The 17975-nt window shown below is 34.3% G+C and overlaps 2 protein-coding genes and 1 non-coding gene across 3 annotated transcripts; 2 read left to right on the top strand and 1 right to left on the bottom strand.

The window, feature by feature from the left end:
• The first annotated feature begins 7241 nt into the window (after nucleotides 1-7241).
• Nucleotides 7242-8384, top strand: LOC112733231 (uncharacterized). Its single transcript, XM_025782121.1, has 2 exons — nucleotides 7242-7484; nucleotides 7539-8384. The coding sequence occupies exons 1-2, from the start codon at nucleotides 7242-7244 to the stop codon at nucleotides 8382-8384; spliced, it is 1089 nt and encodes a 362-aa protein (XP_025637906.1).
• A 112-nt stretch (nucleotides 8385-8496) lies between these two features.
• On the bottom strand, nucleotides 8497-9459 carry LOC112733232 (protein MAIN-LIKE 2-like). Its single transcript, XM_025782122.1, has 2 exons — nucleotides 8726-9459; nucleotides 8497-8611 (listed from the first exon to the last, which is right to left on the bottom strand). The coding sequence occupies exons 1-2, from the start codon at nucleotides 9457-9459 to the stop codon at nucleotides 8497-8499; spliced, it is 849 nt and encodes a 282-aa protein (XP_025637907.1).
• A 4735-nt stretch (nucleotides 9460-14194) lies between these two features.
• On the top strand, nucleotides 14195-14266 carry TRNAQ-CUG (transfer RNA glutamine (anticodon CUG)). The gene has a single exon. It is a non-coding gene; the product is annotated as a tRNA-Gln (tRNA).
• Nucleotides 14267-17975: the final 3709 nt, after the last annotated feature.

Raw genomic sequence — 17975 nt, forward strand, 5'->3', positions numbered from 1 at the left:
GACACAAGACAGAAAATACAACAAAAAAAATCTGAAATCACTCTTGACTTTTTTCTTAAGTATATCTCTCAGCCTTTTTCACTCTATGACTTTTACTCAATGCCTCTCTATCTTGCCTTTTACCTCTCAAAGAAAACTAAAAAAGATATACATTGAAACTGAAATACAAAATAGTAAAACATGAAGGAGATTGATGAATCACAGCTTTAACTCTATGCACTGAACCCGGCATCTGAACTCATAACTTTGTTCTTCATCTTGGCGGAGTGCTCCCTTTAGTGTAGGTGCAATGCTTCAAAGACTTCAAACTATGTTGTGAGATTTTTACTCTTCTCTCAATTCGGGTTCTCTCTCCTTGAGTTCTAATGAGATTCAACTTTTCTTTTGTACCTTAGTCAGAGCCACAGTTAGGGTTCCTCTAGAGTCAACTTCTTGAATCTTGGACTTTCAGAGATCATCCCTTCTCTTTCTTCAATCAACCTCCAAAATTAAGAATTTTAAATCTGGTTCTTTGTTTGACTGAGGAGTGCAGAGCAGCAGAGATTGGTTTGCTCAGTGATGATCACAAATCCACACCCCTTGAGAGTGTGCTTTGACCCCAAGTAACAATTTTAGCTTTTGATTTACAGCAATGAAAATCAACCACCATTTTCTTCAATTTTTTCAAAAAATGACATTGCAGAGAGTAGGAGAAGAAATGAAGAAATTAACTTACATGCAAATAAAAATAAATCACTTTTAACATCTGACTTAGCTTAACATGCTTTTGATTAGTGTGATTGGACTTTGCTTTCTTGGTTAACCTTTCTCTTTCTTTCTTCTCTAGTGCATGAATTTGAGGATGAAGCTCTCTTTCTCTCTCTCTCTCTCTCTCTCGTGTTTGACCGAAGAGTACTTGTGAGCTTTAGCTTAGATTTAATTCACTTTGGTTGAAAGGACTTGGGCTTGGTTTGAATTAATTTTCTGTTCAACATGTTTGATTTCTTTGTTCCTTTCCTTTGGGCTTTGTTTGTTAATCAACAATTCTCCAACAACCTATATTTCTTTGTTCCAAATGGTTGGGATGCTACAATCTTTCTTTTGGACCTGTATCACGTAATAAAGCAATCAAACCCAATTGGATATTTAACTTAATAAAATAATATTTGTCATCATTATAAAATTAATTATTTTTTCAACTCAACAAAAAAGATAGTACGGTGCCGACGTAAGAAAGAGTCATCGCTAGACTTGTTGAGCAGAATAGCGGTAGAAAAGAAAAAGATGAGGTTAAACTAGAGGAGAAAAAGATAAGAGAACAAGAGGCAGAATAAGCATGCTCAAAGGAAAATGAAAAAGGGTAGAGGTTGCTAGAGAAGGCAACAATAAAGGTAAGTTGTTGCCGTCGCCGTCAAGATCAGAGAAAGACGTCACTGGAATTGTTAAAATTGCTGTCATTTTTGCCTATGTTTAGGGTTTATTCCATCATTGTGGTAGTTTGCTTCCTCTTCCCTTTTTTCAGTGGGCTCGTCTTCTCTACCATCGGTAGAACTTAAAAGGAGACCGAGAGTAGTGACGGCACAGTAGTTACGGAGGAGCTGCTCTCTCGTTTGCCGTCTTTCTCCATTCTTTAGTTTTATCTATCTCTATCTCTCTCTTTCTCTTTATGATCTTTGCAACTACTCTATAATCTACGTCTGTTAGTGGAATGAAGGTGTAAGTGTGAATGATTGAGTGCAGGTAATAGTGGGTGAATTTAATAAAAGTGAATGATAACAATGGAGGATGATAATAATAATAATAGAGATGAATAGAAAATGACTAAAGATTTTTTGTAGTTTTTGATGAAAAATAATTTTTAAAGATGGTATTTTTTTTAATAATAATTATTAATTTTTATAAAAGATAAATTTGTCTAAAATTTACTCTTTTAAACAAAAAAAATAATTTTAATATTAAATATAATATTCAGAACCATTTTTTTGAACAAAGAAACATTAGAAATAATTTTAATTTTAACTCTAAAAGTTAGATTCGAAAACCGTATTTATCTCTTAATATTATCTCTTAAGAAAAGGTGTGTATTTTACTCAAAATTTAAAAAATCAAAAACAAAGAAAACACATTAGTTCATTAGGCCGTTGCATGGAGGAACCTCGTGGCCCACCAAAGGTTCTGTTGGCTTTTGGCCATTGTTGTAATTCTTTCCTCTTGCCAACGGAACAGAGTGTGTGGTTTCACTGGGGACACATTTGGCCGTTATGTCTGTATTTATGTGAGAGCTTGCACGGCAATTGCATTTATAGCAAGTTATTATCTTCTCCTTTCCTTGAGCCTGTGTGCTTTCATATCACTTATTGCTTTATTTCTATCATTATTGTCCTTAGTACCTTCCTCAGATACACCAACAAGGACAGAACCGAGGCTTTTTGTAGGCCAAAGAAAACGGAAAAGAGTAGGTCGTCCATATCTAATGATGGAAATGGTCATCGTACTCTATTTGTTATTCAAAGGACGGATGCAGAAATATTATTCTGGAGAGGCCAATAACATATATAATATTAAAAAATTATACAAAAAATTATATAACGTAAAATGTATTACAAAAATATATCGACAGAGAATATATTTTAAAGTACAAAAAATATGTATGTATTTTTTATTAACAAATTGGTCGATTTTTCGTATCATAAAATTTATCGATAATAGAATTTGTGTCAAATTTTTCAACAATTTTCTTTTCAATATAATTAAAAGACAATTAGTAAGAAATTAACCTTTTATTTTATTTATGAGTTATTCTTCACAATATTCATCGCTGAAAAAGATCTCTCAGTTGTAATAATTGAAACAGAGAAAATTAATACCAAATGAATCAAGAAAGACGACGCTCACAAGAAGAAAAAAAAATCTACTTTATGAGATTTAAAAAATTTTATTTAATTAAAAAATATTAATAATAATATCTTTCCAAATTTTTTTAATATTGTTACTTATTTTTTTAGATATTAAAAGTCATTAATATTTAGGTTAGACTAAACTTTTATTTATATTAGACTAAATACTAAATAGATTTTAAAAAAATTAAATCGTACTTGATAATTTATTACTATTAATCTTTTTTTAAAAAAGTCGGGGATCGAGGCCTCCACTCGGCCCCGTATGTCCGTCCCTATTCATCCCTAACTTTTATATTGTTTGAAACTAACATTTTTGGGTGAGAGTATAACTAAACTTTATTTGGTTCTAGCAGGATGTAGAGTAAAAGATATAAAGTTATCGTTTATTGGAAGAGTTTTAAGTATATCGAAAACACTGGTGTTTCAGTTGTGTTAACTGTTGATCTGAATTACAAAAAATATATATAATATATATTAATTAAAATCAACGATTAAAACAACTGAAATATGGTGTTTTTCGATACACTTGAAAATTTTCCTTGTTTATTATCTTCTTGTTTTAAGGTGTATAATTTTGGTGGTTGGACGCTTACCTGCAAAACTCATAAAAAAAACATGCGTATAAAAATACTAAGATAAAAAGATATGAAGAAAATTAGTGAATGGTTGTTTATAGGAAAAAGATATTAAATAAAATTAGAAAATATACTTCAGATCCATACAAATTATTCATACACAGAGAGAGTCACACAGGGTAACCATAAAAAAGTGTAGCATATTCAGCTATAATTAATCCTTAGTTGATCTACGTAGAACACTACTTGTACCTAAAAAAAAAAAAAGAAAAAAAAAACATAGCATTGAAACAAAATAGTTAACCCATATATATGAAGAGTTCGACTTCTGATAATTTTTATATAGACAAAAAAAGAATTATACTTCTAGTTGAGTAAATAATGTAAATTCTTTATGAATAATTCTCGTATAGTAAACGCAATATAGTCTTTGACTAAAATTTGAAGGACAAAGAGTCCTTCAAACGTTAAAAATAAAAAAATTAATTATTTACTTACTTAACAAATTTGCTTTTTATCATTAGAAAAACAGACATATTCTTCTATACTTATATCGTCAACTTTTTAAAAAAGAAGTCACTATTATTACTTTTTATACAGTGAAAGGTGAATTTACCTTTTTGAAAATATGATTAAATTTTTTTTTTTTAAAGGCATACTTGAAATGAATTGACAAAACAAATAGGCTTTGCGGAAAAATGTGGGAGTAAGTAGAAAAAGTGTTTGAGGTGTCTTCAGGTAAAGTCTGAAACAACGATTGGAGGTACTTGTAAAAGATTTTAGGTAGTGTTTGTTTTGAGGTATTGAGACAGAGACTAAAAGATTGAGACTTAATATTGTATTTGTTGGTTCAGAGATTGGTACTAAAATTTTTGTTTCTGTCTCTAAAATTTCAGTATTTCAGTACCTCTAAAAAATAGGAACACAAGAGACTGAAATTTTTAGAGATGAAGACTAAAACTTTAATAATATTTTATACCTAAAATACTTTCATTTCAATTAATTAATTCTAATTTTACTCTTTGTACAAATTAAATTAGAGTTTCATTCTTGTTTTAATTCTTGTCTCTCATTTTGTACCAAACAGAATACTGAGATTTATTTTAATCTCTGTTTCTTAGTCTCTGTCTCTCAATTTCAATTTTTCTGTCTCTGTCTCTCTATTAAATATTACCTTAATACCTAAGTCAGTAATGATTTAAGTAGATTTATGAGAATTGAAAAATGAAAAATACCTATATTTGATAAAGTATTTATAAAAAAAAGGTAACGGATTAGTCATTACTTTCATAGTACACATTTAAACTGAGTGGATAGTTTCTTCTTGTAGTGCATAAAAAATTATCACACATTGAAGTGGTTACTCATCTGTTGATAATATCTGAAATAGCTTAATGGGCTGACAAGCTATTGGTTCCTGCAAAAGTTAAGTCGGACAGAGTCATAATACCTATACCCAAATAAGTCGAGTAGGTTAATCCATGTAGTTTTTAGACTAATTTTTTTTTGTATGAACATATTTCATTGGGTCTATTAAAAGATCAACTCATTTTAGACCATGAGTTTACTTATTTGAATTATGACTAGGGCTGGTAATGGGTAGGGTAGGGTAGGGTTTGGACTCTACCCTAATCCTACTCGCGGGTTGAGAATTTTTCAACTCTAATCCTACCCGCACACTAAAGTTATAAATCCTACCCTACCCTATCCTACCCTACTCGCAGAAATATCAAATTTTTTTAAAGTAAATATAAAATTTAATCATTTCAAATTTTATACATATTAATAACATAAAAAATAAAAAACTAATGCTTTAAATTACTAAATGAACTAACTAGTTTAGTGGTTGTTTACTTATTATAAGTCATTACATAAGGGAGATTGTAGGTTCAACTCTCACTTTCCTCATTATTATATACCTATTTTTTAATAAAATATGTGTTATATATGAGGTACGGGTAGGATAGGGTAGGATACACTCTAAACCCATACCCTATCCTACCCGCAGCATACCCGGACCGTACCCTACCCTACCCAAACGGGTTGGACCGGATTGGGTATCTGCGGGTAGGGTATAAATTGCCAGCCCTAATTATGACATGAACAATTATTAATAGTAGATAAGAATTTATTGTTATTTTTATGTTTAAATTTTTCATGAATTTTGAATGCTTTTGTAACTATCTTGGATGATTAATAATCAAATAATTTTCTAAAAGATCATACGTATCTCGTTTTTTAAAAAATTAAATGTATAAAATTAATTTTTGAAAGATACAATTGTTTGGCATAAATTTTGGGGCAAATTACTCAATTAAGCTAAGGGGAGGAAAAAATTACAGGAATCGGCCAAATCAAAAATTGGTTTATGAATCAACCAAGAGACATTTCTATATAGTTTGAATCATCCTAACTCGAACTTTATTTCTATGTAATTCGAATCACACTGATTTGAATTACACACACAGCACATACCCACTAATTCGAATCAACTTGATTCGAATTACACCCATGCACGCATTCCTAAGTAATTCGAAGTGAGCTGATTCGAATTACACAAGGTATAATTCGAATTAGGTTGGTTCGAATTATACTGGGCCAGACGTGTATAAATATGGTGTGAACATGAATTGATCTCATTAAAGTCAGAAAATGGCTAGTGAGGAGAGTTTTGTAGTGTTGGTTCATCACAGATGATCGATTAAGAGGAAAACATGATCTGGTGTGAAGTTCACTGATAAGGATCCTCTCAGTATTTTTATCAGGCCTACGATGAGCTATGATGAGTTTGTGAATTCTATACTACAGAAACTTGGTCTGCAAGGCGTGAAACGGGTTCACAAGTTATTCTATCGCATTCCGATCTCAGTGCTGCAATAGTGAAGTATGATTGTTTCACGATTGGGAGTGATGAGGACTTGCAGGTCCTGTTTCATTGTCGTCGGCAGTTTTCCAAGGTTAGGACACCTGAGTTGTTGGCAAAGTTGATTGATGTGGTATCTAGCTCGGGGGGTTCGAACCAGAAAACCCAAACTATAGGCACGGTAGCCGGTTTTAGCTCCAGACCTGTTGGTGCATCTTCGTACGTCCCTGTGCATGAACCTCCGGTCAAGCCTGTCGCTCCCCGTCGTTCGCTGTTGATCTCAACTGTAGTGGAGGTGGAGAGGTTGGAATAGTGGATGTTGTGCCGACTTCTTTACAGTACCCTCCGCACTTTTCATGTTTGGACTTGGATGCCATGACACAGGTGGGGGTTCCTGGGGAGCCTACTGGATTTGGTGCTAGAGATGGCCAGGGGTCTGCAGGTCTCACAGAGTTTCAGGTTGGTCAGCAGTTTCAGGATAAAGATGAGGATGTGTTAAGTGTGAAGACGTATAGCATCCGATGCGGGGCACAGTACAAAGTGGTGGAGTCTGACTATCGCCGGTATGTTGGGAAGTGTTTTGATTTTGGGAATGGGTACACATGGTTGATTAGGCTAAGTCTTCGGCAGCGCAAGGATATTTGGGAGGTAAAACGGACCACATACGTGTCTCGCGACGTCCATCTCTAGCGATCACAGGAGTCTGGATTATCATGTGATCTCAGAATTCATCATGCCAATGGTTAGAGCTGATGCATCGCCAGCATCAAGGTGCTCCTGAATGCGACAGCGGCACACTTTGGGTTCAGGCCGATGTATAGGAGGGTTTGGTTGGCGAAGCAGAAGGCCGTTGCCCACATCTATGGTGATTGGGATGAGTCGTACAACGAGCTCCTGCGGTGGGTGTTAGGAGTTCAGTTGACGATGCCTGGTACTGTTGCAGTCCTTCGGACGAGTACTGTTCGAGTTGGGGGCCAGGTCGACGATTCGCAGGCTTATTTTCACCGGCTCTTCTGGACATTTTCACCATGTATTGAGGCATTCTGGCATTGCAAGCCATTGGTGAGTATTGACGGCACCCACCTGTATGGTAAGTATGAGGGTACGTTGCTCGTCGCGATTGCACTGGACGGGAACTCCAACATACTGCCTGTTGCATTTGCACTGGTTGAGGGTGAGAATACGGAGTCCTGGTCCTTTTTTCTTTCCCATCTCTGACAGCACGTAACCCCGCAACCGGGTCTGCTGGTTATATCAGATAGGCACAACGGCATCAAGGCTGCGCTTGAGGCTCCCGACGGAGGCTGGCTACCTCCTGCTGCCTACCGTGCATTCTGTATTCAACATGTGGCAGCAAATTTCGCCCTGACCTTCAAGGGCAAGGACGCAAGAAGGCTTCTTGTGAATGCAGCTTATGCTAAGACTGAGGTGGAATTCGATTACTGGTTTGATATTCTGCGATCTGAAGACCCTGCCATGTGTGAGTGGGCGAACCGGATCGATTATTCATTGTGGACCCAGCATCGGGATGAGGGTAGGAGATTCGGTCACATGACGACAAATATCTCCAAGTGTGTTAATTCAATCCTAAAGGGGGTCAGGAATCTCCCGGTGTGCTCGCTGGTGAAAGCTACTTATGGGAGGTTGGCAGAATTATTCGTTCGCAAGGGGAGAGAGGCAGAGGCCCAGTTAGGCACCAGACAACAATTCAGTCAACATCTGGTGAAGTGTATAGAGGCCAATCTGAAGACGGCGAGGTGCTTCACGGTGACTTTGTACAACAGAGATAACTCGGAGTTCACCGTCTCGGAGACGACTCCTACTGGTTCGTTCTCACTTGGTAGCTACAGAGTCTCACTCAGGTTTCAAACATGTGACTGTGGATATTTTCAGGTACTTCATTACCCGTGTCCTCACGCCTTGGCATGTTGTGCCTGTTCACGGCTTACTTGGCAGTCGTATGTCCACCAGGTGTATCATCTTAGCTCGGTGTTCAGTGTATACTGGATGGGGTTCACACCTCCCATTCCTGAGGGTTTTGGCCACCGTACGATGGGCCGACAGTGATACTGGACCCCACCAAGAGGCATGCGAGTGAGGGACGTCCTAGGTTCACCAGGATCCGGACTACTATGGACGATGCGGATCTGAGCAGGCCGAACTATGAAAGGTTACTTAATTAAAAAAACGTGATTCGTATACTTACATCCCCAGCCCGTAAAAGGTCTATCCTCAGTCTCCATATCTGCACTCGTAGTCCCTTCTCGCTAGCAGAAGGATTGTGACCTGACCACCTGCAACTCACATCGGTGGTATAAAGAAAGCAAGGTATCACACATAGTATAACATTATAAGCGGACACGGAATAGAATAAATTTAGATGAAATAGAAAAAAATGATAACAGTACCTCGAGGCCAAGGGCCAGCTGAACGTGTCATACCTAGCAGGTCTAAACCCAGGAAAGCGCCAGAAGATCCAAAACTGAAGTAGCTGTAACGGACCGGCTAGCTTCACCACATATCTGTTGGCCACTCGGCACATGCACCGGTACAACCACGCGAGAGCTGCCGACCCCCAGCTGTAGCCACCCATATCCTCAAGCCTAGCCACGTAGGGTAGCCACCTAATGTGAATACGGTTGCCAAACTTGTCGGCAAAGAGCTGAGTGCGTAACAGCATCATGATATACGCCCGAGCATAGCGCATGATTGTCTCCTCGTCGGCTCCCTCAGGGCACTCTCCAAACGTCTCCTGGAACCAGCTGCAGTTCACTGCAAACTTTTGGATTTGGTTCGCAGGAGGTAACACACCAAGCAACTCCTGGAACCACACCCAAGCTGGACGGCCACCCTGGATGTATGTCTGGAAATCCGTCAAGCAACCACTGACATAACGTCCGTCGACCGACAACCCCAACTGGTATGCCATGTCCTGCAGTGTGATCGTGCACTCCCCGAACAGCATGTGAAATGTGTGCGTCTCCGGACGCCACCGCTCGACGAAAGCACTCACAAGGGGTTCATCCAATCTGAACCATCTCTCATTCAGCCTCGCAAGATGGTATAATCCCGCCATCTGTAAGTACGGAACGTATCTCTCGTCCAGTCGCTGCCCTGCTGCCGTCACATGCTCGAGATGCATTGCTGGGGCTGCACATATAATGGACCAGACAATTAAAACCACTAACAAAACCAATTACAAGACCACTAACATAAATCACTAACATAAACCACTTGCAAAACCACTAACAAAACCACTAACGAAACCAGTAACATAAACCATTTGCAAAACTACTAACAAAACTACTAACATAAACCACTAACATAAACCACTTGCAAAACCACTAACAAAAACAATAACATAAACCACTAACATAAACCACTTGCAAAACCAATAACAAAACCACTAACATAAACCACTTGCAAAACCACTAACAAAACCACTAACATAAACCACTAACATAAACCACTAACTGAACCACTTGCAAAACGACTAACAAAACCAATAACATAAACCACTAACATAAACCACTTGCAAAATCACTAACAAAACCACTAACATAAACCACTAGCAAAACCACTAACAAAACCACTAACAAAACCAGTTACAAAACCACTATCATAAACCACTTGCAAAACCACTAACAAAACCAGAAATATTATCACTAACAAAACATAAAAAATTAGTCACATACAAAGTTACCAACGTCATTTACCATCAGAACCACTAACATAACGTATATAAACAAACGAATAAGTTACCTAATCCTACTTGATAAAAAAGATTACGTACTAACCTCTTCGTTGATGACCCCGGCTATATGAGCTACTCCATCCAAACGATATAGTCTGTCCGGATTATCCCCCATGGGCTGAATATCCTGCTCGAGCCTTTCTTAGAGTCGTGATGGGTCGTTTTCTCTGAGATTTGGTGGGGTTTGATAATGGAAATGTAGTTCGAATGAGGTTGGTTCGAACTCCTTTTATAGCCGAAGCAAGAGTAATTCGAAACACCCTAATTCGAATTACTACTGGAGACAAAAATTGAGTAATTCGAATCAGACCAATTCTAATTACTTAGGAACACGTGCGTGGGTGTAATTCGAATCACCCTGATTCGAATTACAGTGTGTGTAATTCGAATCAGGTTGATTCAAATTAGTGGGTGTGTGCGTGTCTGTAATTCGAATCAGTGTGATTCGAATTACATGGAGATAAAGTTCGAAGTAGGGTGATTCGAACTACATAGAAATGTGGACTGGTTGATTCATGAACAAATTTTTGATTTGGCTGATTCGTATAATTTCCCCCCCCCTTGGCTTATATAAGTGATTTGCCCTAAATTTTGTGATACGTTATCACTTAATTAACAAATAAAATAATTTTATTTATTATTGTATTTTTTAAAAATCAATTTAAGACATCTCATCTTTTAGAGAGACAATAACTTTAACTTATTTAATTTAACATCTATAATTTCATATATCAATAAAATTAGACAATCAAGTCTTTTTTAAACCAAGTCCAATCAAGTCTCACTTATTAATTATTATACACCCGCTTTGTTGTCGTTGTCGCCTTGCACTTTTTTTTTTATTATTTCTTCTCTTCCTTTTTTTTCTTTCAATCCTCCTTCATTATCATTATCACTGTGCCATTTTTTTCTTCTTTTTCTATATATGTTCAGTAAAACTATTGAACACATAAATTTTAATGCACGACACAAATTTTTTGGTGTATGTACATTACAGAAGTTTTTGAAGGATCACATTTTCAGAATATAGACACCCAACTAACAAAATATACAATACAAAAGATTTGATGCACAACATAGAAATTTTGGTGCACAGCACAGAAGTTTTAAAAGAATCACATATCTAAAATATTGACAACCAACCAACAAAATATACACAACACATCAATTTTACTACATAGCACATAAATTTTTGAATAACTACATGTTTAGCTAGAATGTTGACTCACCGACCAAACCAACAAAATAAATTCTCAGTAAAAATTTATGTACTTATAAATATTTGTGTTATGTATAAATATTTTTATGCTATGTACAAAAATTTATATATTATATCAATAAATTTGTATTATGTACAAAAATTTTTGTACCATATACAAATTTTTTATACTGTTCTAACAAAAATTTTTATATAAGAAGAACGTGAAAAAGAAAAAAGTGGTGATGCATATATTTTTTTTTGCTAGACTTATGCTAATTTAATTACAAAAATATTTATATATATAACATCATCATTTTATATATATAACATTATAAATACATGTTTATTATATTTAAAATTATTTATTTTAATAATAATTAAAAATATAAAATAAAAAATTAAATTATTTTAAATTTATTTTAATTATCTTTTAAATAGGACAATTTACTAAAATAAATAATTTATCTTCCAATTTTACCAGAATACACATTTTGCAAAATGAATACTAAAATGCATTTTTTTTATAAACTATGTAAACCGCGATAGAGGACCCACGGTTTACAAATTCTCAGGTTATTTCGCTTTTATATATATATATATATATTTGTTGACTTTTTCAACGACCTTTTTTATTATTTTATTTCAATTTTATCAAAAGATCAAATTTTTGGGGATGTTGTGTTTATTTATTTAGTTTTTTTTCATTTTATTTATTTTATTGGCTCATTTCATTGGCTAAGTTCTCTGTCATTTGATCAAGGAAATCTCAATGATATTTATATGAGAAAAACCCAAAATAGCCCCTAACAATTACTTCGAAAGACAACGAGGCCCTTGAAAAAAAACTCCAATCCGACCCCTGACAATTACCTCGAAAGGACAACGAGGTCCCTGTGCAAAAAAAAATCAATGTTATTTTTTTTGGCACAGGGGCTAATCAATCCCAAAAAAAAATATCAATGACCGGATTGGGTGTTTTTTTTCTTGGGGGCCTCATTGTCCTTTCGAGATAATTGTCAGGGGTCGGATGGGGCATTCACTCTATTTATATAGATCAACCATTAAAAAATAAGACTAGTAAGTTAATCTATTATCCACCATAACTCTTTTAATTCAGGTAGTACGTACGTACTCAGTACTAAATAAAAAAATTTAACAAATATACTTTTTCAATCCTAAATTTTAGAACTAAATTGACTATAAATTCAACAAATGTATTTCATGTTTGATATTATATAAAAATAAATTGTCAACCCCCTTCTCTCTCTTTGTGAAACATCCAAACTTATTATTGTTTAAGTAGGAAGATTCAATATGATCATTCCTTATCCATCCTAATATTTTAATGGAAGTCATTTTGCTTGCGATGGCCGCTACTCTATTTTGTAGGCGTCTCATTTCGCAAGTGTCAGTGGACAGATATAAAAAGATGATTTCAATCTCCAATTCGCAAGCACCATGACTGAAATGATGCGCAATTCCATTTTGTATTTATAGAAATAATCATTTTATTTTATTTATTTATATAAAAAAGCAAAAATCACACCTTGGTCGTCAAGTGTCAGGGCTTTCCACTAATGAGATGTCAGACATGAGTGAAGCACCAAAGTTGGTAAAAACTATGCTAAAGTTGAAGATCCAAATTAAAAAACTGGAAGCAAAAAACACATATACACATAAACCGCGAGACTCTGCCGCTATTTCTAACCATCTTGCATATCAACATAAACCGCAGCACAGGTGTAACGGTTTATGGACGTTTGTAATTCACATACAATTCACACACAATCTGCCACACCACTATCGCGGGTAGTAATTTACGGTAAACCGTAGGTCTCCTGTCGTGATTTACATAATTTATAAAAAAAAATGTATTTTGATATTTATTTTACAAAATGTGTATTTTGATAAAATTGAAAGTTAAATTATTTATTTTGATAAATTGTCCTTTTAAATATTTTATTTTTTTAAGGATCAAGTTGTTCATTAACTCTTACCTATGAAACATCATTTTAATTTACTTTATCCCCCATGTAAGCAAGAGCATTGACATTAGTTCATGTACGTAGTTGGTGGCGGGCATTATTGTATGGCAAGATAAGAAACTAAAATAGTAACAAATAATTTATTGGAAGCCGCTCAAATTATTGAAGCACAGAAAAAATAAAATATTTGCATCATTTTTTCAACCTCTCGTGAATCCATGTTCCAACAAGGCAAGCAATGTGCCTGCGTTATGTTTCTTTCCATTTTTAATACTTTAATTTATCGATTAAGAATAAAACCGAAAATATTTAATAACAAAAAAGTAATTAAAAAGAATTAATTTTTTTATTTAAAATATTTATTAATTCTAATAAATATTAAACAACATAAAATTAAACCTTTTTTTTTGTTTTTTAACATTATCCGAATAAAACATATATTCACCATATACTATAGTACCAAGATAATAATCAAGGATTGCCTTTTATTTGCTGAGTTAACAATAATATAATATAGTTGAGGCATTGATAAGGGGACAAAGTACAATAATAATGATATGATAAACAACATTATGGGATCTGATACTCCACATTTTTTCGAGCAAGAGAAAAAGATAGCAAGTGTTCATCATCGTAAATTACAAGACAGTCAAAAAAATATATCAGAGACCATCGAAATTAGAAATTCAAAAGTAGACCTGCCTCTTTCGTTTCGGATCCAATTTGCCCAAAAGTGATGCAAAGGAACAGCCCAACGTGCCACGTCATCAGACATAACCTGCTGATGAAGTTTGCCTCATTTACTTTAGTCTGACTCTGATAAGATGGTGTTTTGAAATGGAAAGCACCAAATGTCTATGGAAGTTAATATATTAAATTAAGGGTGAAATTTGATATATAGGTAATATAACAAATAAATTCAGCATTTAATGGCTGCGGTCCCATGGTCTAGTGGTTAGAACATTGGACTCTGAATCCAGTAACCCGAGTTCAAATCTCGGTGGGACCTTAGTTTTAAATTTCACCACCTCGTGTTTTTTTATTTTATTTTTTTCTTTTTTCTGTCTTAACTTAATTGTATTATTTGTAAAATTTAAATATAGATGTGAATATATAATAATTTTGTATTCTTATATGTATTATTTAACGGTTGATTGATTAGTGCTTATTTTTAATGTCACAATTTAATTCTCAAATGGCTTAACTATATAGATGTGCATATGTAATAATTTTGTATTCTTATATATACTATTTTACGGTTGATTGATTAATGCTCATCTTTTATGTCACAATTTAATTTTCAAATGGCTAAACTCCATAAACTCAACATTTCATTCCCAGACAATATTGTGAACTATGCCAGAAATTATTTGAAATATATATGCGACCAACATAATACAAATAAATAACTATGTTTATATATATATATATATATATATATATTAAAAATTAGTTACTAACTAGCCATTGTATATGAATACTTGTTTGATTTCATAAACAAATTTAATTATGATGTTTTAAAAATTTTAAGTATTCTATTAAGATATATTTGATTATTTTATTATAAAAAATTATTTTTTACGTTAATTAATTATTTTATTAAAATATATAAAATAAATACAATATATAATAATTGTTTTGATGACAAACTTTTCGTATGGATGAAATATTTTTTATAAACAATGGCAAAATTTGTGTTAATAAAAAGAGGTTTAAAAAAAAAAAAAGAGAGAGAAAACACAATTCATGGCTAAAAAATTTGATTGTGGACTCTTCAAAGGGGTAACGCCTCAAAATGGGGTTTGGTGGAAAAATGCTGAATTATGAGACGAGGCTTCTCGTATAGTTCGAGAAACATACATTTTTGAAACATACAATTTTTTTTTTTCTTTTTTCAAATGTAACTTGCATCTTGCGAGATAAAAATAATAATTTTTTTTAATTTTTAAATAGGATATTTCATAATAATAAAGACAAATGTGATACTGAACTAATTGAAAGAATTACATGTCAAAATAAAGTAATAACTTGATCAACGTGTAAGTTTGTTAGAGTGTCTCTGATTTAGTTTGCTAAAGCCTTATGCATATATAAATTTATTGGTCCGTGTCCTATTGAGCCGTGCCACAGAATCGAGAGGTTCAAGTGGGCCATTTTTAGTAAATAGAATTGGCGATGCAGGATGAACCGGAAATCGGGTTCCGGTGCCCAATTACGCGCGAACCTAGACCCCACAAAGGGTGTTGGTCGATTAAGACGGCAGGACGGTAGTCATGGAAATCGAAATCCGCTAAAGAGTGTGCTGTAATTAATTAGTGATTAGTTTCGGAGAGTTTGTTAGAGTCTTGCGTGGGTCTTATGGTTTAATCTCTCTTATATAAGGCATGTCAACTTATTGTTGAACTTAAGCTTAATTCACATTTTCAATACAATTCTTCTATCTTTCTCATTCATGTTCTCTCTTCTAAAGCACATTCACTCTCTAATTCTCATTACGGTATCATAGAGCCGCTGGTTCTGCATCCATGGCCAACGCTATTATTCATTTTCAATCTTCTTCAAACACCTTCTCCTATCCAATCTTAGACAAACTTGATGAGAATACCCACCGTACCTGACAGTAGTTAGCTTTACATGTCATTAATGGAAATAGCTTAGGAGATCACCTGATTGAAGAAAAGATCCTAGCATAAATTTGATAGCAAAGCATTAAAACAAACTGGTACATAATCTAATAACATGGTTACTCACCTTCTTAGATCCCTCATTCAAGAACAGAATGCTTGATTGCCACTTTGCTTATAAAATTTGGAACAAAATCAATGACTATTTCTTCCAGATTTCGAAGATAAGGATTTAACTACTGAAGGCATAGCTCAAGAACATGAAGATGCATGGATTGACCGCTACAGAATATCTTCAAAGAATCCGCAAGGTAGTTAATGCACTCGCTGGTATTGAACATCTTCTTCATTAGATGAGCATATCACTGTTATTACTGATGGTATCAGTGATGAGTATGCCATGTACATATCATCAATCATGACAAGATTTGGTGTAATTTCACTAATTGAGACAGAAGGCTTGGTTCTAGCACATGAGAATATGTCTGAAAGGTTTAGAAAATCTCAACTTAGCCCTCTTGTGCAAGCTAATTTTACAAATCCTATTCAAATCGGATGAGAAAATTTTTGTGGAACTTCCCAGCCAAGAAGAGGTCGTGGATCAAAATTCTTCACAGGTGGACGAAATTCAAATCAAGACTCGCGCCCTCAATGCCAAGTTTGTGGTAAACATGATCACGTTGCTCTTTCATATTTTCACATATTTGATCAAGCATTTCAAGCCAATTTGAGTCCCTCTACCACCTCTCAATCTTCATCAACCCTGCCACCACCTTCTACCTTCCACAATCCTCGAGCTTACCTTGCCACTTCTGTATCTCTCTCAGATTCTACTTGGTTCCCTGACACTCGTGCAAGTTATCATATGACAGCCAATTCATCAAATTTTTTGATAATCTCGGAATATAATGGTCCTGATCAAATCCTCTTAGGTAATGGTTCAGGTACCAAGATTTCTAATGTTGGTTCATCTTTTCTTGTTTCTTTAGATAATCATGATGCATTTATTTTAAATAACCTATTACATGCTCTTGATATAACTCAAAATCTTGTTAGTGTCCAAAGATTTGCAGTTGATAATGATGTTTACTTTGAGTTTTATACTAACGTGTGCTATGTGAAATCTCAAGGAACTTATAAGATTCTGCTCAAGGGAGCTCCTAGGCATGGCGTTTATGAATTTGAAAATGTAGTTGTTACAAAAAAATCAATCAGCTCCTATTTCAACTTCTAATTTTTCTAAAGCCTTTGTTGCTAAATGTAATGAGTATTTCTTATGGCATACAAGGTTTGAACATCCAGTCCCAAAAACTGTAATATCTATGATGAAACACTGTAATCTGTCTCCACCCACTTTGAATTCAATAAAGACACAACTTTGTGATTCTTGTTATATGGCTAAGATGCATTTACTCCATTTTCAATTAGATTCATATAATTATACTACTCCGTTAGAGATGATTTACACTGACATTTGGGCCAGTCTCTGTTACTTCTTATCATGGTTTTTGATACTATATTACTTTTATTGATTGTTTTACTCGATATACTTCAATTTCTTGCTCAGAACTAAATCTCAAGCTTTTGCAGCATTTTTACAATTCAAAGCACAGATGAAAAATTACATTGGTTTAAGAATTAAGAGTTTACAATCAGATCATGGAAGGAAGTATCTTTCTAATAAATTTACCTCATATCTTGTTGCACAAGGCATATCCCATTATTTCTCTTGCCCAAACATACACCAACAAAATGATAAGGCAGAGAAAAACATTGACACATTATTGAAACATGTCTTTCTATGTTAGCAAATGCATTTATTCCTCTCTTATATTAGGATGATGCTTTTCTCAATGTTGTTTATTTTATTAATCGTTTGTTTTCTACTAATACTTCTTCTTTGTCACCATATGAATTGTTACATAAAGTCTCTCCTGATTATTCATTTCTGAAAATTTATGGATGTGCATGTTTTCCATTTCTTAAACCTTATAATGTGCATAAACTTGACTTTAAATCTCAACTTTCTATATTTTTAGGCTATGCGCCCAACTATAAGGAATATAAGTGTTTAACATCTAATGGCAAATTAGT

This window comes from Arachis hypogaea, chromosome 13 (genome assembly GCF_003086295.3).
Source record: "Arachis hypogaea cultivar Tifrunner chromosome 13, arahy.Tifrunner.gnm2.J5K5, whole genome shotgun sequence".
NCBI lineage: Eukaryota > Viridiplantae > Streptophyta > Magnoliopsida > Fabales > Fabaceae > Arachis > Arachis hypogaea.

Excerpts from the sequence above, each read along its gene's own strand:
- LOC112733231 (XM_025782121.1), top strand. The coding sequence starts at position 7,242 with ATGCCTGGTACTGTTGCAGTCCTTCGGACGAGTACTGTTCGAGTTGGG. Across the intron at positions 7,485-7,538 it reads TGCCTGTTGCATTTGCACTG|CACGTAACCCCGCAACCGGG; the intron begins GTTGAGGGTGAG and ends CATCTCTGACAG.
- LOC112733232 (XM_025782122.1), bottom strand. The coding sequence starts at position 9,459 with ATGCATCTCGAGCATGTGACGGCAGCAGGGCAGCGACTGGACGAGAGA. Across the intron at positions 8,612-8,725 it reads AGCTGGCCCTTGGCCTCGAG|GTGGTCAGGTCACAATCCTT; the intron begins GTACTGTTATCA and ends TGTGAGTTGCAG.